Consider the following 24002-nt stretch of genomic DNA (forward strand, 5'->3'; position numbering starts at 1 on the left):
CTTCTGGCCGCCCACCTGCTTTAGCCACATTAAAAAACGTGTAAGAGAAGTTAAAACATTTCCCTTTGCAGCCTCAGCACCAATTAGGGCCTGTTGCAGTCTTCCAGATGTTTGTTGGTCCCAGAGCAAGGTACTGCAAACACTCCTGTTACTCAGAATTTCTCTTTACTATTTAGAGCTTACAATTTACAACAATTTAATCTCCATTTTGCTTCTGTGTTTTTTCCCTCTCAAAGTAGCTCATCTTAAATGCCAGGAACATGCAATCCCCAGGCAGAAGCAACCCAACCTCTTAGATGGAGACTGACTCAAAATCATAACTTGTCACATTTATTCCTTATAATATGAGACAAATCAATTTTTGGAGGCTTTGCATTCCTGATGTACACACCAACTACCAGTGATTAGTAGCCCTTGGATCAAATTTATAAATTGTGAGGATGCATTTTTGGTCAAACATCATTTAAAGAACCCTAATCTCAGCCATATTGATTTAGTCCTTGCTTACCTAGGATCCTTTTGTTCAGTGATATTCATACTTCCTAAATTTTTAGTTTATTCTAATAGCTTTCTGTTTCTTCTAGTAGCATTGTTTAACTTTAGGACTTATCATGTAATTAGTCTCCTTTCTAAAGGTTAGCGGCAAAGCATCATATTTTGGTATCCTTTCTTTTCAATAGTGAATGTAATCTTCTATGCTGTGACTCATCTGCCATTGCTCTAGGAATTACCTTCTGTACATTATTTAAGTGATCTACACTATGTTTTCAGTAATGTTTGCTCAGTCCAACAGTATCAGTTTCAAAGTAGATTAAAACACAGTAAGAGGCCACATAGTTTAAAACAAAAAAATCTGTATCCCGAAAAAGAAGAAAATTTTAAAACACTTCATTGAAAAGTCTTAAATGAAAACAACTGGTTTTCTTTGGGGTGATTTAGAGCTACCAGTTGCTCCATGGGCTAACATTAAAATGGACAAATTTTCCCCTAAAGCAGTGGATCTGAGGCATAGTGTTGTGGTAGAACACCTCTGTAGAACATCCTTCCTCCAGGAAAGTGCTTGTGGCATTCACAAAGTACAGGTTTAGTCCAGTGAGCCTCATCTTCTCTGCTCCCTTTGCAGTCCACGGAGAAAGGCCAAGCCCTCCAACACTGTTTTAGAGCAGTGAGCTTGCATCTGAAATCCCATGAGACAAATTCTCACATATTCCTCTGAATTACCTATGGAGTATTCCTCCTCTCCACTTTTCAAATCTGTGTGTCTGAAATCTGGCAAACATAAACCCAGCCATAAACAGTGTTCAGCAGGGTGTTGTGGCCATTCTCCCTCAGCCTGATGCCGTCCATGTTATTTCCACCACTCGGTCAGCCTGGAAAGGCAGGCCAGCGTTCAGCCAGAGGCAGAAGAGAAGCATATAATCATTTAAAAACACTTCCAAGATCATCAAGTCCAGCCATTAACCCAGCACTGCCAGGTCTACCACCACAAAACCATGTTTCCCAGTGACACATCTACACATCTTTTCTACACCTCCAGGGATGGTGACACAACTGCCTCCCTAGGCAGCCTATTCCAGCGCTTGACAACCCTTTATTTGAAGTATTTTTCCCTAGTATCCAATCTAAACTCACAAGGGGCACACAGGTGAGGAAAAACATGGCCTTTCACTTCACAGGGCGCAAGGTTTCGTGGCTTAGCCCATGCAGGTGGCAGCAGTGCTGAGCAGGCTCCCTGCGATGTCAGTGTGCACCAGCAGCAGCCAGGCTGCAAGCAGAGCTCTGAGCTAGGGCACTCCAACTAATGAACTGGAAACATAATTAACTAAGCCAACACCAGCCTAATGGGAAATCTGTCTCCACATATGTTGTATGATTTTCTTTTTTATTATTGAATCAACTTGGAATTGTTTAATAAACAAAGTCAACAGGAAACATTCAAATAAATGAGTGAAGAGACACGTATTTTTTTTTTTGCTGATTAATTTTGTGTGTGCTCAAGTCTCTCATGTTTTCTGTTCTGCAAAGGGCTTTAGGCTTCTTGTTGGGTGACATCTTCAGCTTCGGTAAGAGGAGCTTCTGTGGCCAGCTGGGCACTTGAAGAGGGTGTCTACATCTGCCACATTCATCTTCACATTTCCCTTGTGACCAACTGCATTACAGGAGCTGTTTGTTGGGGCAACTTGGATCTCACTAATAATGACCACAAGACCATTTGGGCATGTATTTTCTGTTTAGAATGACTGCAGGGTTTTTTCTGTATTGGAGTAGTTTCCTGACCCAGTTGTGACTATTTTTTAGGAAAAATTAAAACTGAAGGCATGAGGCATGCTTGCCCTCTCCTGTGAGAACTCTGGCATGAGAAGAAAACTGTATTTTTAAATTTTGAGGTACACTTATCAATCATTTTCTATGTTTTAGTCAAAGTATGGTCAATACACCTGAATTTTATACTTCCTCTAAGCAACAGGGTTGTTCCCATTCCTGCCCTTTATTGGGCAATGATCCTTTCTTTGTTCTATGCACTGAACATGTGAAGTGCCACAACACCACAGTCCATGGCCTGGTTGTTTGTCTCCTATGCAGAACATGTACTCCTCATTGTTGCCTGTTTTGTTAAAATGTGCCAACTTGGTTTGAATCCAGAGGGACTTCTGCTTTTAGAAATAGGCTTGTACAAACTGAGACACCAGAATTAATTTCTAGAAACAACCAATGAGTTTCTGTTACTTCTAAGATATTGCACTGCATTTTTGCCTTTGCTTCCTCTGGAAATGAAGAATAAATGGCTCTTAGACATCATCTTAAAGTAAACAAACACAGAAATGTAAAAAGTGTTATTATGGGAATATAACTAAAATTCTGTAAAGGAGTTATATGCTGTAAGTGACTGCACTTGCTTTTGTGTATGCTTTTGATATGTTATATCAATTTTTGAGACTTCTGCAATGTCCAATGTGTTCATCTTTATTCCATGTAAAATTCAGATGCAATGTGGTAGATTTTTAAAAAATCAATTTTATTAAGTTTTCCATACATTTCTGTTCAGAGGAAGAGTTCCTAATTTTAAAACAAGTCACAATTAATATGTTTAGATTGGTAGCTAGCACAAACCTTAACCAAATTGTGTTGAGTAATGCTCAGAGACAAGCTGCAAATACCATAAAGTGACTAAAAGGAACTAAACATCAAACACTTAAAATAGAATGAATTTCTGAAAAACAGGTTTATCTAAATACATATATATCTCTTTCAATCTCATGTAGTAAAAATGAGGAATTATTTTAAGACTGTTTTATAAAGCATCTTAGTTGACAAATAACAATAAACTTACAAATTAAACATAGAGTCTGATTCTTCAAGCCTGATGGACAAGTCAGGCCTTTAAAGGAGTTCCTTCCTGGCTGCACTTTCAGGATAACTTCTGAAAATGATTCATAACTCTATTTTAATTTCCAATCAATTTTTTTTTTACTATAGACACAAAAATTCATATAAAACCCAAGAATATCTCTTTGCTTTTCCTCTGAACTTAACACTAAAGCTTTTGCTGAAAAATAGAGCTTGAAATCCCTGAAAGCAGATACTGCTGATTGCACACACCCAGACATAAATGAACACTGAGAAATTAAACTTCCAGATACACTAAAGCTAAATGAGTTGAGTTTTCTAAAAGAAAACCAAAGAGCTTGTAAGAAGGAAGTAATTAGTAAACAAAAGAAACCACAAAAGCAATAAAAAACATCATAAACCTATTAACTTCACACTGAATAAAATGTTAGGGAATAATTTCCACTCCAAAGTAAAAACGATTTGCCAAAATATGAACAGCAACAATTAAAAGGCAGCTTTGCATTAAAGCCAGAGCTGGCACAAAGCGTATTTTGGGAGAACACATATACACTTTTGTGTCATGGAAGTTTTTTCTCAATAGTGTCATTTTTTTTATAATTCAGTGAAGTGCAGCTGGCTGTGGTACTGCGGTGCCAGTCCCACTGCCCCACCTTTGCTCCCACCACAATTTCCAAACACACAAAGTAAACCAGCCACCTGCTCTCCTGCTTACACAGCACTGCATGAGCTCAGTGTGAGGGCAGGAGGTTGAGGCATTTACTGCATTTGGATTCTTTCCACATGGTAATTTCACTTGGATTTTTTCCTGCGGGAAAGTGGATTCTTGATGGTCACTGGTACCTGATCTTCCAGACAGTCTCAGGACTTCGCCACAGGCATGGTCTTGTTCTGGGTGCATGTCCATGACAGGACTACAAGCATTTTCTCTTTAACACTTTGGATTAATGCTCCAATCTGAGGTCACGAGGGAAGAGTTGCTTTGCTGGTCTCTCACAGTGCCCTAGGAGAGATCACTATGCCAAGGCTTGGGCATTAGGACTTGTCCTCAGCATAAATGTGACAGCTACCAGCACATCAAACACATTCTCAGTATTCCTCAGGCAGGACCTTTAGGGTTTCCTAATGCATTCTCTCCTGTCCCTGCACCGAGTGAGAGCTGCCCCAATGTCTTATCTATCATGGAAATTTCCCCTCTTCTCACAAAACCCAAAGAAATGACAATTAAGCACCACATGTTGAGCTTATTTACATCTTTGAGGCAAACACGGCTGATGTCATACAGAAAACGGATGGATACTACCTCACTGAGTGGTGAGATTTCTTCGTTATTTTTCTTGAGACATTTCCCTAATCCATGTTTTGAGTCTATTATCTTTGTTACCACAAACCTGTCCTAAAAGGTTAAGCTTTCAAGCCAGCCAAGACAAGTCAGACAACTGAAAGGGGGAAAGAGGAAGAACCTTGTCAGCTCTACAGAGAAGTCTATCTCCTATATAACATGGCCAACCAGGAAGAGTGATCTGGACCTGATTATTGGCTTCTGGGATTGTAAAAAAGACAAAACATGTAACGTGCACACCTGTGTACACAGAGATGCACCTTATGTTATTGCTAAAAAATGTTCATCTGTAATTTCTAAGTGTTAGTCTAGATTTGTTCCTCCTTTTAAGTGTTTAAGATCTTAGGTCTAACTTTGCATTTGGAGTAATAAATATTTGTATTTGTTTTTTTATTGGACATATTACCTCAACAATGGTGTATTATAACCTTGAACTCCTGAGATACTTCAGGTTTCCCTGTCACAACCTTTAGTACGATAAAACAACTACCTGTTACGCATTCATCTTCTGCAACACAATTAAAGCAGAATAGTCATGAGTCAAATTGTAGCTATCACTGTGTTTGATAGAATGAGGATTTTTTCTTCTCATTTATACTATGTGGAAGAGGTCTGAGACACTCAATGCACACTCATTAACCAATGTACAACTTTTAAACCCTGCATCAAGCCTATCAGTCTTGTATTTCCAGTTTAATATTAACACCATGAAGGCAGACAAACCAGACATCCACACAGGAACTGGTGGAATCAAGCACCAGGAACCAGCACATGAGCAGATCCCCATAACGAGGTGTGAATTTTCCTTTAAGATTTAGGATAACTTGGTTTAAAATGTCTGCTGCATAAGGAGAGTTGCTGTGTTAGTGGCTGAGATGATGTCCACACCTTTAACAGGAGATGATACTGCTGTGATGTTCCTGCCTGGGGCCATTTTTCAATCCTGTTTGTGCTGTATCCCACAGTGCAGGGTCAGACTCCACAGAGCAGTAAACACTATACCCCAGAACAAGAGTACTTCTGTTTGGAGGTCAAAAGTGATACCAGTTCTGTAAACCAAGCTGATTGCACTGGAACGATTATAAAACTATTGTATTAGAGTCTGAGTTAATTAAACTTTTACTATAGCTAAAAAAGAGCGTTTTTGATTTAGTTATTATGTAAACAGGACAGAAAAACTCCCCTAAAGAAAAACCACTTAAGCAAAAGAAAAATGGACTGCTTTAAAAAGGACTTTTCCCAGTTTGCTTCCACAGTTCTTTGACTTCTTTTATGCTTTCTTTTTTCACACACTTCCAGAAACCTTGAATGCCCTGCTGGTGCGGTACCTGTTAACAAAATTAAAGTGTGTTTAGCATTTACACAAAAAAGACTCCTATTCCCAGACTGTGTAAAGACAATATATAATGTTGTGCTGCTGCTTCCATAGTTCACACGTGTAATAACAAGTTCTTAGTGGCAGCACTCCTCCGATTCATAAGTGGTAAGTACTACCCAGCTTAAAATATGTATCTTTTTCTATTCATTAACTCCACCTGTGTTTCTACAAGCATTTACAAGAGTTGTAGCAAACATCTGTGCTATTTACAAACAATTAAGTTAGCTTGTTACCCTCAAACCTCGATGAATTCGGTTCCTCAGGACTCCAAGAAACTCGCTGTGGCTGAGGCAGTCATCTCCATCTAGATCAAAAATCTTGAAGATGGTATCCAAAACATTATCTGACAGATCCTGTCCTGTTGCCACCTTCACTGCTCTCTTGAACTCAGCTAATAAAGACATAATATTACATCACAAGTGACTGAACTTGCAAAGAAAATGGAAAACTTGTAAATAGCAGGATTCTGTCCAATTTACAATGGCTTGTCGGCATCCTTACTGAGAATTTGGGATGTGTAAACTAGTAAACTATTAGGAGGTCTCAGTTCAAGAGTTCTTGAGCTTGCTTCCTCTTTTGTAACACTATCTTTATTATAATATCATATATTATAAATAATATAATATAATATAGACAAAGAATACAGGAGAGAATTACACATATAGGCATGTAACAACCATGAATTACCTCAGCAGCTGACTGTTTTCGATTATAGTGGGGTTCAGTGCATAAACAGAGTAGTAATAAAAGTCACAAATTGTAAATCCTTCAGTTTTCTTTGGTTCAAATCCCATCCAAACATTCATCTTTCAAGAATATGTATTTCTCTTTCAGTCTTCTCACATCTCTCATCTTTTTACATGTGAGCCCATCAAATATTAATTTCAATGAATGTTAATACCTCCTCACATTTCCTTAGGAACGTTTATGTTGCTATTTTGAAATCACTTATGAGACTTGTCCTTCAAGAGTAACAACTAAGTAACAACCTCAGGATTAAAACAAAAAGCATTTGTATGTCCGTAAAACTTTCGATGCATTGCTCATCCTTCTCCTACATGGGAAGGAAGCAACTCCCCTCCTTGAAATCTGTTTTAAACACCACTTTACAACATTTTTTCTTTTTGATAGACATAATTGCATAACACATCCTCCTCAGCACAGGGAGGACATGGAGTGAGTCCAGAGGAGAGCCACAAAAATTACGTGATAATTTTTGGGATGGAGCACCTTTTCAGTGAAGAAAGGCTACAGGAGTTTGGGTTGTTCAGCTTGGAGAAGAGATACATCAGGGAAGACTTTATTGTGGACTTTCACTATACCAAGGGGGCTTATGAGAAAGAGAGTTTTACCAAGGCCTGTAGTGACAGGACAGGCAAAATGCTTTCAAAGTGAAAAAGGGTAGATTTAGACTGGACATAAGGAAGAAACAGTACAAAGCTGTGGCTGTCCCATCATTGAAAGTGTTCAAGGTCTGGTTGGGTGGGGATTTGAGCAACCTGATCCAGTGACAGAGATCCCTGCCTATAAGGCACAGGGTTTGGAAAAATGACCTTTAAAGGTCCCTTCCAACACAAACCATTTTATGATTATGCTTTAGTCTGCTGTGATTAATCCACACATGAGAGCACATTAGAACTTTTAAATGAAAACATTTTGGAAACTTTATATTACTATTTTTTCATGAAATAGAACTAAGTCCAAACACAGAGCAGTGTAATATTTTTGGACTTCACTGTGGTACTTTGGGATAACTCATTTACATTAATTCCATAATTAAAACGATTTTTTTTTCCTTTAAAAAAACCCATACAAAAGGTGTACAGCACTTACCCCGCTTAACAGGACGATTTGCTACAGTAAACATCTGCATAGCAATAGAAAAGTCTTCCAGATTATTTGTAAACTTGCAGAAAGTCTTGAATTCTTCCAAACTGATGTTCTAGAGTATCACAGAATTCAGAGGATATATAATGAATATACATTCAAATCCCAATTATTCTATGTCATTAAATCTGGTGGGATTTAGTGTTTAGATGTGACTGCCTACTCATTGTTGGCATTTGTATTTCTCAGCTGGCCAATTATCATTGCTGTTACTTGCATAAAATTCAAGGGCCGCAATAACTCATTTGGCAACTGGTTACCTCACTAGATAACCACATTCAAATGAAAACCTGTGCACACAAAGGAGGAAACAGAACAAAGCATACTTTGGGTACCAACCTCTCCTGCTTCGATTCTGTCTTTCACATTCTGCCAGTAAATTTCATTGTTTTCCTCATCAGTGAAGTAGAGCAACCATGCCGCAAAGTCTTCTTTTCTCATGACGCTCAAACCCTTTGAAAACTTTATGAATTCCATTTCTTGGACTTCTGTTTGCAGATTTTCCATGAATCTAAGTGTAAAGAGATAATATCCAGCACTTGATACTTGCACCCCTGTATCACCACTACCACCTTAGCTACTGAGTGCAGCAGACACCGGCTCTGAGCCACAGAGACTTCTGTTGTTTAAAATCCCCCCGCTGGTTTAATTTTCCTGGCGCTCGCGGGTGTTTCCAGGGCTGCATTTCCACAAGGACACCAGCAGGACGCGCTCTCGGCTCGCACAGGCAGCTGCTGCCGGCAGAACTTAGGGACACATTGGACATCTCAGTATTACTCGTGTTTAAAAATGCGCAGATAAGGAGATAAAAGAATCGGTAAGGCAGCAGCATACTGAATGAACGAATGAATGAAAAAGGACATGGCAACTGAAGGTCTGACATATGATTTATGAGGTTTCATATTAATAAGAGAGGAATGACAAGACTGCAAAGTGCCTAAAAAGATGAGGCCGTAATAATCGCAAAGGTGAAAGAGGAAACTTGAAATCGTTGTTCTGGGAGAAGATGACTGAAAGTAACAAAGATTGTAGCTACACACATAGGTTTGGCGAATCAGTGCTGTCCTCACTAGAGGACAGATTAGAGAGGATTACAATTGACTTGCATAGAGTTCAGAAGAGTACAGAAAATGTTGCAGGGGTTTGGGAAGGTAAGAAGAGAGCTGTCTGAAAAAGGAAAGAGTCAGCATCAAGGTTTTTAGGAGACACACATTCTTTTGGGAAAGGAAGAAAAAAGTATTACAAGAAGCAAGTAATAACCTGCAGGTACAGGGCTGTAATCATGAGTTGTAGTTTCAAGTTTCCCCAGTTTGGTCTACACGGCTAGTATTAATTTTGAAAAAGTTAACACAGACAATATGGTGTGATGTGCCCCCAGAAATGGGACAATCCAAAAACAAGTGATGATTTTTAAATAAAGACTAAAACCAGTGGTGCTTGTCAGAATCCCTTCCATATTTCTGAAGAACCCTGCTTTATTGAGCTGCAGAAATTATTGACAGGAGGGAATGAAATACTCCTATATTGGGACAAAGCAATTAGTTGGAGAAGAGGACAGCTAAGGGTCTGTGTAGCCAATATCAGCAGAGGCTCATTTGCTCATCAGTGTTTGCCTGGCCTCACTGGGTTTGAATTCTTTCCCTTGAAATTACAGCATTTGAGTTCACACAGCTATCTTTAGTTCTTTAATGAGATCACTTGGACAATTAGTAGCTTGAAGCTCTGTGAAGTCTATAAGGGGTTAGCTAAAGACTGCTGTTGCAGCATAAGCTCTCTCTTGTATTTTTCCCCTGAACAGGCAGAGCTGCACATGCAAGTAAAGGGCCAACAAATGCTTCACAGCTCAGGACATGCAGGTAATGAAAGCCTGATAGTGGAGGCGAATTTAAGTTTCAGGCTAGGGCTGAATTAGGGTAATACTGAGGAGGGGTACAAAATGCTATCACATTTTATATGTGCCTTTTTCTGGTCTAGTAAAGGGGATTCTACAGTATAGCCAAACACTAAGATGTTCCTCCGCAGTCCACCTTAAGACCTGACACACTTTCAGTTCCCTGGGCTCACCCTCTCAGAAGTAGATGAAGGACCAAAGGATGAGGTAGTGCAACAGTGTGACTGGGCAGCCCTTCGTCTTGCAGAGCGGCGAGAGCTGCCTTGCACAGCTTGCAAACCACTCTTCTGTTTTCAGGCCCAGCTCCTGTCTTCGTAACTCACAAAGAGATTGCTGCCTCTGGCCAGCACCACAGTCAGCGTGTGCCAGGGACACCGGCTCCATGGGCCGGCACAAACAGCCCTGCTGCACCCACAGCCCCCAAGAGTCCCCCCAGGTCTTGGGAAGGGAGGTCGAGGTGCAGAGGGAGAGAACAGCATGGACCTGGCATGCAGACCAGGCATGGAGTCAGCCCAGCAGAGACTGAGTCGGGCCACTTGGCTGCATTTTGAGAGTGGCCATCACAGGCAGGGAGGAGATGGTATCTGGGATGTGTGGTTTGTAATTGGCTGGAAGACACAACCAAGAGCCTACAGAACAATTTCTTTGACTGTAGTTTCCGACTCATGTAATGTCTGGTTTGGAGGAAAAGTTGCCGAAAATGAGGTCACTTCCAGAAATATGCCTAAAACTTGGATGCAGGGAAATGAGACAACATGTGTTTTATTTTCTTAGATTTTTATCTGTGAAAGGTGGACATATTTTGCAACAGACTTAAGGTCTTGAGACTTGAGCTGTTTATCTTGGGGAGCAAGCTCTCAGTCATTTGCTTTACTGGTTGCTAGCCACAGGCATAGAAACAGATTCTTCCACCTTTTCTGAATATTGCATTTCCTTAAGCAGACAAGCCTTGGTGACCTGCCCTCTAGCCACACCCAACAAAGGCAGGAAAGCTGAAAGATCAATCATTCCCACATGATGAGGAAGGAGCCCACCAAGCTGCACATATCAGCCTGCTGAAAGGGACAGCAAAGCCAGAGTAGACAGTGAAGGGTTTGGCTGCTGCATTTTCAGTGTGTTCTTGCTTCTTCACCCTCTTCTAAGTGAAGTTCATTTCAACTTGTAGGCTTACTCCTGGCAAGCCAGAGTGGGAAGATTTCCTGCCATATCAAATCCTACTTGGAGCAGTAGCTGAAATGTGCAATTTAAAATTTATGTGATAATTTCCCATATTACAAAAACTAAAATACTATGAATCATCACATCAGCATTCTAGGTCACTCTTATTCCCAGATGTGAGAGTTAAAAATCCTAATGAGGTTTTTTTAAAGTGAAAGTTATTAAAAGTTATTAAAAATAACTTTCTGGTTAGGAAGTAAAACTTGATACATAAATGTCGGGATACCACTAGGGATACTTGCTTTTCTATCTTCTGGATCACAGTGCAAGGAGTTTCAGCTGTGAAATCCTCAAAATGTATCCAGATATTAGGACAAACAAGCACAGGAATGAAATTCCCGCTCTCCCAAAGTCAGTGGGATCTTGGCTGGGGACTTTGTAGGGAGTCAGAATTCAAGTACAGGAACAGGATTCTGTTCTGCGATACACACACAGACAATCCTCAGCTCTACAATTAAAAAATTATTACACTGGGAGTGCTCTTTATGCTAATAGTGGGTTGAAAAAAAGAAAGCTCTAAGTTTCCAAGCAACAAAAAGGAGAGGTAACCCATAAATTTTTAAGATGGGGAAAAGCTAGGAACAGAGAGCACTTTCTTTAAGACAGCCCACTTTATCCACACTCTCTAAAACACCCACGTTGAAGGCCAATGGCCAAATTTGTTATCATGTTACAACAGCATCCAGAAACCTTATCAGGATTTATCCCTCATTCCGTAATGGGCTCTACTAAAGAACGAGGGAGTCTCCCAAGAATTTTGGCAACTCAGCTTTAATAGTGTTAATCCACCACAAATAGAAGTGAAAATGTAATAAAAGAGGGGAGACCTCAGGAATGCAGCTATCCCCCCTCCAAGTGGAGAAGTGCTAGCATTGTATTCTTTATGGCACACAAAGAAGCAGATTGAAAAACTAAAGGAAATGTTTGGGAAAGATTTTTTTTTCCACCTCTTGACCTGAACTGTCTGTGCAGAGCTTTAACACTCTTAACACAGAACTGACCAGTTCTTGTCGCACTGATTTATAGGAAGGGAATCTGACAACAAAGATAGTGGTGGATATAACACCCCAGCATTTGTACCATGCTTTGGCTCCTCTTTGGACACTCAAGTCCTTCTGAAGAACTGATAACACTCTCTGCACCAAAGGACTGTGGCAAACCAGCTGCATGTTGCCTTTTTGTAATCTAACTTTCAAACCAAAATATAGAAAATCTAATAAAGGCTTGACCATTAACCTTTAGAGAACATTCAGATCTATGCTCGTAAATTCAGATTTGCAAGCATTAAGACAGTTAATCAATCTCACCACTTTCAGAATTGCAGGCAAAACCTTCTTTGATTTACTGTCCTTAGCATTTCAAACAAAACAACTCACTTTCATTTTTAAGCACTCTGTAGAAACTAACTGAGCTACTCTTTTGCTAAGTTCACAGGAAAGGAAGAAAAATATTTTTCTCAAGCTCTTCACTAAGTATTTGGGAAATATTCAGACTGAGTTATGACAGGAATATGATGAAGCCAGATTTTGTTGCTGTTCCCTCCTTCCTCACTGCCTGATCTTATCTGTAACTGATGTAATCTCTATGTATTATGGCTCTCTCTATAAGCACACACACAGATAAAAGAGTAGGGAACAGAGACAAGTAAGGAGGCAATCATACTCTATTCCTGCAAAGCAATTCCAAATCCCCAGATGAAAATCACTGAAAATGTACAAGCTGTCATCACAGCAGAAGCACAGCCTGCTGGCTGATGATGATACCTGAAAGAGATTCTACATCCATGCACTGGTGCACACACACACACACACCCCCCAGCCTCCCCAAAATGCCAGCACCAGCAGTGGGGTCCAGCCTGAATCATTCTGGTTTCTTAATGAAAGGTTACAAATAAATTGTATCAAGGAATTCAAAATACTGAAGGAAAGAAACAGGATAGGCAGGGAAAAGGCATGATGTGTGTATGGTTATACAATTTGTCGCTTTCAATCTAAAGCAGAAATTAAAGAAGAACCATAGTTAAAAATATTTCTGGTACAAAATTCTATTACCTGATGAAGAGTTTGGAAGCAAGAAATTAGGTAAGAAAATGACATAATCTGGACCGAAAGGTTAATATTCCTCATATAATTAAAAGATGCCCATTGTTTAACCATACTGGGAAGTACTTTTTTGTAAGACATCCCAGAAAAAAATACAAGAATCAGAGAGTTTTTGAATATCCTTTCCATACTCTCTGTGCTTTCTTTTTTCCTTCAAGGAGAATGTGAGAGATTTAAGCTTGCTTGGGGACAGATTACAGAAAAAATCCCAGCAGTCGTAAACTGTTTAGGGAGTGAAATACTGTCTTCTCTTTTATTTGGGATTAGACATACTTAAACAAGATCAGTCAGGGAGTTTTTTCAGGGGAAAGAAAACCCCAGTGTCTGTCAGGAAAAAATATTTCCTATACCTAGAAAATGGAACAGTTTTCTACTCAGAATAAAAGATAGTACATTTGATATAGTTGGAAATTAAAGCACAAATTAAACTTTTTTTGGAAGGAAAACACCAAAAATTATTTCTGTATTAAAAAACAGGCGAAATCCATACAAAAGAACAAAAAAAGCCTTGAATTCTTGGGACATTCTCTAAAACATGACCTGGTATTAGAAGATGACATTATTTTTGAGGTGTAAAATTGAGTGGTGTCATTTGAAACAGAAACTTGCTCAGATCTTCTGAGAAGAAAGACTGCTTCCCATATTAAACCTACCCTTTTTGTTACATGATTTACGGTTTACTGTATATTCTTCTGTATTTTCTTAAAATGTTACAGGAGAATACTGTTCCAGCTATATTTGACTAAGAGGCCACACCTTTAGCAGTGACATACATTAACATACTTCAGAAATTTGTTTTTCCTAAAATTTGCCAGGGAAACCTTTGCTTTTGAAATTCTAAATTCTTATTAATAATTACTTATGTTAAGGACAATACAACTAATAAGAACTCATCTAGCAGTCTGGAGGTGAACATGTGTTCCCTTAAGAAGCCTGAAGATCTCCGGAAGTGCCTTTACATTTGAAGAAAACACTGCCTGAGGATTGCCTGTGTGTGTATCAATACCTGTGATCTCCCAAGAAGCAAGCTCCAGCTGGAGACAGATGCCTGACCATTTTCCCTCTCAATTCTCTGCATGCCCCCTGTGTTCAGGGCAGTAGGCAAAGAGGCACAAGAACTGGTTTACATCAGCTTCACATTGCCCCAAGAGATGTAGACAGTTTTCATTTACTTTGTGCCATCTTTGTGCAAAGAAAGGAGAAGAGGGCAAATTAATTGCCCTGGTATATCGACTCTGGCTGTCTGACATTCTTAAAATGTTTGTACTGTGGGCTAAAAGGCTTGGACAATGCTGGTGTACATGTAGATACAGATGGCTGCACACTTACAAAAGGATTTTTTAATGCCAGATAAACTGAAAAGGGGAAGCATGAGGAAAATATAAGTAAGTAATGAGATGGGAACAGTGGTCTCAGCTTTCAGAATTCCCATGTAAGTACAGTGAAATTTTGAAATGAAAACATTCCTGTAATTTTTTTTTTTGGGGGGGGGATTAGTTTTATATTTTTTGTGGGTTTTTTTTTTTCTTTTGGGTTTGTTTTTTTTTTTTTGTTTTTTTTTTTTTTAGTTTTAAGGACCCTGAGTATCTGTGTATTTAACTAATGTGACAAGTTTTAGTGTGTCCTAATCAAACATAATCACCTCTACTTTCTACTAGGTACTACACTGATCAATGGAAAAGCTTTCTAGGCAAGAACTTGGAAAACGATAAAAGCATTTACCATCATTATTTTCTGCTTTTGACAATGATCTATGTCTGTACAGCTCATCAGTCATCTCTTGTAAAAACAGTGTGACACTTTGATCAAACAGCCAACAATAGCTTCCTGCAGAAGGTAAAGTGTTATAAGAGGCCATCAGATAGAAATCACATTTTCCCTGAACAATAGGAACCCAGAAATGATGTGCTTGATTTACTTGCAAATAAAATCATGTGAAAGGTGATATCCTCAGAGAGGTTAAAAAGACAGCAATCCTTTTATTCACCTTTCTGCGTGTTAAACAAACTCCACTGTCACGTTACAGCTGAGATGGAGTGTCTACGCAGTGATAAAGAGGCACATTCCAGCCCTACGAAACATAACTGCCACTGTTGAAAAATTACCTGCATTAAACCTTACACTTATCCCACAAATTTTAAGAGCAAGATGTGGGAGTTTGATTTTGATTACAGGCCTCTATCTGTGTGGCAGGCAAAGGTCTTTAACCTATGTGTTCTGAATGTACAAGGTACATAGTTTCATCAATGTCATGCCTCATTGGGTCAATGTAGGATTTTATCTAAAACCTGAGGCTTTTCAGTTTACACTGTATATGCAAACACAACCTTTTACTGGTGCTCTCTGCCTTTTGTTTCATTGAGAGGATCTATGGTATTTATAGAAAAGGGAGTTGGAGACATCTTAAACTTATTTTACTCACTTAGAATCCCATTGAGCTGAGGTCTTCAAAAGGGAAAGGTTGTTTATTTGAAGACTGGTATGTACCAGAGCCACTGAAGCCAAACACTTTTTAGTCTACTGATTGCAAAAACATTCATTTTTAAGAGGGCTGCCACACATTCTCCACTTCTGAATACAAACTGAAGCAAAACACATTACTCCACTTTATTTTTGCAGTCTGTAAATGACTGATTATTTTGGTAGAAAAGGTAATACTGATGTAGATAATCTCCTCTTGATGCCATGCTACAATATGTGTGTCAAGATTCAAACAGGCACCTGCATAGTCCCATTGCAAAAGTAGTTCAAAGGGTAGAGGAAAAGGCACTGGGAAAGTTTCAACAGAAGCTGGAATTTGAAGCAAGTGGAGAAGTTGCCTGTAGCTTACCATGACAGCCATAATGGGAAAGGAGGTATCTCAGCTCAGAAAATATTTTTTACTTGATTAGAAGTCACTTTTTTTGTTATTAGGTCACAAAAAATACTAGTGAATCATACTGTTTTAAGGTATCCCACCACACAGCTGCCAAGAATGGGAGTCTCAACCCTCCTGGCCCACTGCTGCAAGGAGTTATCACAGAGCTCAGCTCCTGCAGACAGCAGACTCCAGGAGCTAAACGGGGAATTCAATCATGCAACATCAGGAATAATCTCCATTGCCTAATTTTCTAAATCAGCTCAGTGTGTTGTCAGATAAATGTCAGAGTTGGGGTAAAGCACAGAGGGTAGGAACAAGACTGGCTCCTGGCTTGCCTAGCTGAAAAAATACCTGAAAAACTCGGAAAAGCGAAGTTTTTCCTTTCCTTGTTTTCCAAAGAAATGTACCAGCAACACGGTATTAACACCACAGCTGTCCAGATCTGTTTCCTATAAAACAAAAAAACTACATTTGTTGTGCACTGCATGATCATTAATATTCACCATGAATCTAAAAATATTTATTTGAGCTAGAATTTCCCAGGAGATACTTGAAATTTAATTACTGCTCCCAAAGCTATCACACAAGATCTCAGAGTTGAAAAACTATTCCACATTAATTGCTAACAGTGTATTGTAAGTTCTGCTTCTAAATACTATGTATGAAAGATAAGAACAATTTTCAACCACCATCAGTGCAATTTATTATATTTATTATTAAAGTGGAGAAGGTTGCAAGTTAAATCTTTAAGAACCTTTTTTCTTAGGTGAATAGAAGACTTAAATGAAGTTATTATCCGTAAGGAAGTTTTTAGTTAGGTATTTCTAACATGTTACAGCCATTTAAAAACATTCATGATAGTCTAAGAAATGAAGCTGGAAAAATACCAACACTGACAATGCTCTATTACAATATGGTCTTATAAGGCTTCTTGGAAATTTTCAGGCTTAGTGACTTTTCTATAAATATTTTTAAAATCTGAAGAAGAAGTTTCTGCAGAGAAGAGATACACACTATTTTAGCTCAATTTTTAACAAGTCTAAACCCACACATAATGCTGGATTTCTGCTCTGTTCTTCTTTCAGCACCAGCATACTGGCATTTCTTTGAACACAACAAAACACTAAGCAACATGAAGAGAGAATTTTTTTAGAAGTCTGTAGGGATTTCAGCAAATTATTCTTATGACATCTAAATAGCCTCTGTGTCTTTTATCTGGTTGAAGAGGTAAGATGAAAGACAAGAGTCTATTCATAAGATTTAATACTAATGGTTACTTAGCTTTCAGCATCATCAATAACAAGTCCCATTAGTCCCCCATGTTTCATGCTTACTGCATACATGACATAGTTATTTGATAGTAAAAGCAGTACCATTCCTCATTTCTATAACAAGTTACAGTTCACCAAATGCCAGTGATATGAGTTATTTATGAGTGAACCTAGAAAAAAACACTTTTCAAGCCATATGCAAACTGTACTTACTGAACTTTTATCATTTAATTGCAGGCAAAGAATATTTAAATACCCATAAGATCCATCCTTCTGAAGTTTAAACAGTTCAGATTACTGTGAAGACTGATGCATAAACATTGCTATATGCTTTTTTGAAAGCCAAAAGTCAAACATTCATGTAAGCTTACTTGAAATTCAAACCCAAACTATTTATATCAGAATGCAAAGTTTTCTAAAAAGAAACAGAGGAGAATCCACATATCCCTCACTGCAGCTAGATTGTAATCTGCTTTTCGTGGGTTTTGCTTACATTTTTAAAGGAGACTTGAAAAATGCAAAGAATAAATTTGCTAATGTAATTTTAAAAACTAAATTCATGATTACACAATTTAATGCTTCCAATTTAATTACTCCATATTATAATCAGTGCTGTACTGAAAACAAACTGAAAAATGAGGTTTAAAATAATCTTTTCAAAACTAAGTCTGTGACAGCAAAAGTTTTTTTCTTCTATTAATGTTCCTCTCATTACAAGCTAGAAGAAGGCATACAAACAATACCTACCTCATCTTATCTAAGATGACAAATCCTATCCTAGGATTTATAACAAATATGCACCTACTTGCTGGCTACCTTCTTTATCAGTTGAAATTCCACAGTGAAACTGGCACATGTCCAAACACTATGTTAGAGCTAAATATATTTTAAAACCACAAAACAGTGCTTTTCTTTAAAGCATAAAATGCAACAGGAGACCACAGAGACTACACCTTAAGGGTAAAATTTCAAAAAATTGCTTTTCCTAGAGTTAATGCTATTAAATTAAAGTACATGTTAGTTCATAATTCCTTTTTGTCCACAGAATCATTAGGAGCTTTTGCTGCTGATATGTATAAATTAGTACCGACATGACAAATCCTTGTTAAAAGATAATGAGAATTCTATTAATATTTCCAACACCTCACCCTCATGAGCTTGGGTAAAAGAATAACTTACACTTGGAATGTCTCTCTTGGCAATTAGAATGAAATGGTAACCCAATCCCAGGCTGTAAAGCAGACCAGACTGGTAGATTTGACTCACTATCTAAACTGAGTGAAAGTTTGCAATCTGGTGTATCTGGCTGCTTCAGGCCCTGGGACAGTGCACCATAGAACCCTTTTGAGCTGTGCATTTTACAGAAAGCTGAGGCACAGAGTGGAAAAAGGATCCCAGTGGTCTGAGTTTCACCTTGGTACAAGCACAGAATGGGGCAGGGACATGTATCACAACTGGGGAACTCAGACACGTTCCAGGGTACATTGGTTCAGACAAAGAATCCCAAAGACCACACAATCTGATGCCACACAAGTCTGTGAACTAATGAATATGTGTGTACATATTACAAACACAGCCTAATTTTCCTAGAGTAATGTTAACGCCTCCTACACTTTGCAAAAGTATCATGAACTGCTGAATTATGCAATTATTCCTTTTTAAGCAAGATCAGATAAAACAAGTTATTTCCTTATTACATTACACAGGCTGTTAACATAAGAGGCCTGATGCTGCGAACACTGAGTCATGGGCAAAGACCTACCTAATCCTGTAGCTCCCCACTGAGCTTTAGACATTTAGGACCTGATACTGCAGCAAGTACCAACAAGTGCCACTGAGAAGAAACTTATCACACACTGAGATGGGATTTTCAAAATAATGTACCTAACTGATTTTCAAAACTCATCTGAAATGTTAATAGACTTACTGTCTCTAGATTCTTACCACCTTTCCTTGCAGAACTTGCCTGAGGCATGACTGGAAAGCATTCATCGTTATTAAAATCTGCAATTCGTTTCTTGTTCTCTTGCTTGCCTCCTGAGAGATGGCATTTGCTGTGCAACATCTTATTTCACCAGAAATTGTAAAAATAATCCTTATTTTAGATTGAATATTTTTTTTTTTAGTTAAGACAGAAGGAGAGTGAGTAGATGGATGAATGGGCAGAGAAGTGAGGCTGGGCAAGGAGGACAATACCTTAGTTTCTGTCTGCTAGTGATGTCCCATATCTTTCCAATGGTAAGACTAAATCTTTGCAGATTTTTTTGAGTCCACTTCTCAGAAATCCTCTTTGTTTTTAAGCTGCTAGCTCAGTCAACTCACTGTGCCAGGCTTCTATCCTAGCCTAGTTTCACACACTGCTAAAGATGATTCAAGCTTTCTGTCACTTTGAGAGTCTCCTAGATGCAGGGATATTTCCTATGACTGAGTTCTGGTAAGAACATTTAAAGGATGTGTCCATTACGAAATTAATCCTAACAGTTACAGTCAATCAAAAGAACTGTAAGCAGGCCAGTTAGTTGGACTGGGGGATCCAGATCTCCAAAAGCAGTCCTTTGTGGCAAAGCCCAGACAGTCTCAAGTGGGCCCCAGAATGAAACTATTTATTTTATGATGAATCAACTTTCATCCTAATGTAAATCCATACTGAAGATTTTTCATGTTTTGTAATGCACGTTCTTACTACGCAGGATTCAAAAATACCTCAGGTCTGATGGAGAAGGGCTGAAATGTACACAGGTGATTCTACAGAGGATATAATAGACAGTATTTGAGAAGTCTGTCAGAACATCTTCTAAACAATAAGCAGCATCCCGTAACACCCACAATTCCTCTTACTGGGAGGATCAGTTGTTTTCTTAATGACAACTAATGCCATGGAATGACTCTGCTGTACATTTAGGTTCTTTAGTAATGAAAAACATGTAACTTCACAGACATCCTCAGGTTTCAGTGCATCACCCACAATTCTGCATCAGTTCATAAGTAGGGACAGAATAAAAATGGTTTCCAGCCAAGGGGGCTAAAACTAATCTGGGAGTAGATGCTGTAGGAGATACTTTAAGCCCCAGACAGAAACAGGTTGAAGCTTGTCTTGTTGCAAGCACGTTGACTGTGCCAAGCAGTCGGGGAATGGCACTGGTGTGCTGCAAAGCCCGAGGCTGCCTGACCCATGCCCTGCTGGCAGCCCAGGAAAGCGGCTCCTATACACAACTTGGGGACAGCTCCTCACAAGAACTCAGGCCCTGCCTCTCTGTTGTGGCATACTTTAAAAACTCAACTTTGCACCAAAAGAAGAGATTCCATTACGAGGACACCCCTTGGGAAGTGTGGTGTGCTATGAAGCCCCCACTCTTTTGATCAGGGCAGACTTGGCCTCGGAGGCCGAGCACATCCATACTCAGCACGCGCAAACACTCTTGCTCTTGGTGCTGAAAATGGCTCAGGTCACCACCCCCCCAGCCACCCGCTGCTCAAATATGTTTCTTTCTCTCTCTTGAGGTTGCAATGTCATCAGATCATATGGAAAAAAAAAAAAAATTTCTTGTCCATGAGGTAAAAAATGACTCAGCACTTTTTTGTAGCTTCATATTTGGTGTCAGACAGTTTGGTTCTTTAGGGGGTTTACTGGTCTAGAGAGCTTTCTTTAAAGCACAACATCACACTGCTCCTTGGTTTAAAGTATCTGAAAGCTTTTCAACAGAATTCAATGTGAAATTGCTGACACAAAACATACATATTTACGTTGGAAAAGATAGGTAAGAAAACAGGTGCATTCCATCTGAACTGAGAGGTTACAAGATTAACGACAGACTCTTTGGGGAGGGATATTAAATTTAGTCTTGGACTAGATTCTTGTAAAATTTGACGTGTTGCACCCCTGTTACAGAGTACTGTTCCACTAGAAGAGCATAGCTCCCAAACACCACCTTCCTTCAGTTTTAGGTAGTCTTTAGTTATACTGAGCTGTGCAGACTTAGAAGCACTGGATAGAAAACTTTAAATCATTTAGAGATTCTAGGGAGCAGATGGGCAAATTATGATGAGCTGCACAGTTCCTGTGGTTGAGGAGATGCATCACAACTCTGAATTGTCTGGAAGTCCAAGAGTAAAACCTTGTCTTGACCAGGTAAGCAGAGAGGAATGTGCAAATGACTAATGTCATTTACTTCTTTTAAAACCATAGGGGACAAAAAGGGGAAGTAGACAGGCTAAAACAACTTAAACTCAAATAATAGGAAATTGTTCATGTGTGAGTCTAAAAATACACTGCATTTAGTCAGACTCAATTTCAGTTCAGAAGTTTTCTGTTTAAAAGAGATGAGTAGCTGTGTCCCCAACTACTAGTTAAATGTTAAAAAAAATCCCCCATCATACTTTTCACACTTTGTATGAAAATGCATTCACTGGGGAATCCAGAAGCATATCTTTAATCATTTGGAAATGAGACAATGCACATATTTCACAACACTAATTGAATTTCAGGAACAAATACAGAACACTCTGTATTGTCATTCCTTTTCTAACTGTAGCTAAAAGTAATTTAAAAGTTTATCCATTACATAAAGCATTTTAAATGAGAGGTATTGAAAGTAATTGATAATTCATTAATCTAAATTGAAGGGCCTGAGAGCAAAGTCCCTGATCTAGACAACTGGTCTGTCCAGTAGATATTTGCCACCATTAGCACTGTTTTCACAGTCAGAACACTAAAACACCTTAAACCTGAGTATCCTTTTAAGGAACTCAGGGCAGTAACACAAAAGCAACAGGTGCTGTTCACTGGGTAACACCTTTTCAAAATAAACCAAATCTTCTAGTTCATGCATTTTCCTACTATAATCTAGATCACTTCCAGGCAGGCAGTTTGGTTCTCCTCTTCCATGAACCATGGTCACATGTTCAGCTGGATGTTCCATATGAAGAACAGTTCTGCCAGGAAGCCAGATGGAGCACTTCCTCTGGCCTGTGGCGAGGGTGTCTGAGCTGAGGCAGTCACTGCCTCTGTTGACTTCTGCACCATTTTCTCCAGTCTGATTAGAAAGAACCAGGTTCCAGTGTTTTAAGTCTGCCTGCAGATCTCCTTCACCGTGTTCACCTCTGCTACGAAGCTGCTGGATTGCCTGCTCTGCAAAATTCAGCATGGAGCTTCCCAAAGGACGGAGCCAGTTAAGGCTGGGTAGATTGTTTTGCTTTTCTTCCAGCATCAATTATAATATTGAAAAATAAAAGCCCTCAATCGAAATTTATGTATCTGGATAACCAATTCCACTGTAATCCCATTCAAGGGCCACTACTAAGTGGTGAAAGTTTGAATTTTAGGTGTGTAAGTCAAAGTGTCTGTAAAAAGGCAGAGATACAAGCACCCTGGGAGAACAGCAAACTGATTTTTCTTTTCCTTATATAGTAACTCGATGAGTATTAAACGGTATCACCATAAAGTAAATAACTGACTGGGACCTTTGTCTACACACTGTACAGGGAACACACCTGGATATACCTGCTGGTTAAACAAAGCTGCAGACTACCACTTAAACTGTATTTTCCTAGGTTGGTGACATGTGCCATCTGGTATCAGAGACTGGGTTTACTCTGAGAAAACAGCAAACTCATATGCAAATTGAGGAAAAGGCGTGGAAATAAAGAACCATTCCAAACACCAGAATTCTGATGCAGTACCTCAACTTTCAAAAAAACATACTCAACTTAAACCCCATATTTTTATGCTTCATCTGTTTTGCTTAAAGGCAATACTATGACTGCCATAATTATAAAAAATAAAGGGTAAAAACATATCCAACAACTATACAGTCAGATTCACTGCTTACAAAGATGATCAATTTCTTTAGTGAGCAACTGAGACAGGAAGGAAAATAAAAATTCAGAGAAATGTCATAATTGGGATTTTGCCAAGTAGAAATATAGAAACCAGAATAATTTCAAATTAGGTATATTCCCCAAGGCTATTTAATTATTCTTTCATACTAGAATTCCATTTATAATCTAAGAAAATGTATTAAATAACATCTTCTGGTTACAATAACTTCATATTTTTCTCAATGGAGAACTTGAAAACAAATTTTGAAGCAAGAAAAAAACAAAATAGAGACATTCCGGCTCAGGTATTTAATTAGCTCACAATAAGCTTATGTGTTTATAACTAATCTGTCCAACTGTATCAAAATTTCTCTGGAAATTTTATACTATAGCTGTGCATTCATGCAGAATAAAGATCCTTTTTCTTTCACTGTCATGGTAGTTAAGTCTCAATTGAAATAGTTTTTGAGGAGCAGACAACCCTAATAATCCCAGCTATTTTAATCTGGTGACTGATGAAAAGATTCAGAAAGGAGATGGTTGTTTGTCAATCAAACAATTTTTAACTGAACTTTGAATATACACTGAGGGAGGAAAACTTTTGTGAATCAGAAGTTTAAGAGTGTTAGCAATACCCACTTTCACACTTCCATTTTTTTCCTCATGCCTGTGAAAAAGTAAAGAACATGAGCAACTCTTTGTAGAAACTGCTGATGCATGATTTACAAAGCACAGCCCTGTATAAATTCCTTATTGAATACTTCCAACATAAGCAGCCGCTGCCTCATGCCCACTGTAAACTGAAAATTTACAGCTGAAAGGAAGTTGCTGATGTAAGCAGCATCTTTTAGAAATAGATGGAGACAATCCAGCTGTACTTCCCTTCTT

General features: G+C 38.7%; 1 protein-coding gene across 1 annotated transcript in view; it reads right to left on the reverse strand.

The window, feature by feature from the left end:
* Positions 1–2995: 2995 nt before the first annotated feature.
* The window catches only part of MICU2 (mitochondrial calcium uptake 2), a 136459-nt gene continuing 115452 nt past the window's right edge, over positions 2996–24002 (reverse strand). Inside the window, exons 8-12 of the mRNA XM_066175867.1 lie at positions 16378–16475; positions 8295–8466; positions 7902–8010; positions 6302–6459; positions 2996–6018 (exon numbers count right to left, since the gene is read on the reverse strand). Of these exons, the coding sequence (XP_066031964.1) occupies positions 5914–6018; positions 6302–6459; positions 7902–8010; positions 8295–8466; positions 16378–16475 (642 nt within the window). The 3' untranslated portion in view covers positions 2996–5913. The remainder of the gene's footprint in view (positions 6019–6301; positions 6460–7901; positions 8011–8294; positions 8467–16377; positions 16476–24002) is intronic.

The sequence above is a fragment of the Chamaea fasciata genome, unplaced genomic scaffold (assembly GCF_029207755.1).
Source record: "Chamaea fasciata isolate MVZ Bird 193981 ecotype frontalis unplaced genomic scaffold, bChaFas1.0.hap1 SCAF_2, whole genome shotgun sequence".
Lineage (NCBI taxonomy): Eukaryota > Metazoa > Chordata > Aves > Passeriformes > Sylviidae > Chamaea > Chamaea fasciata.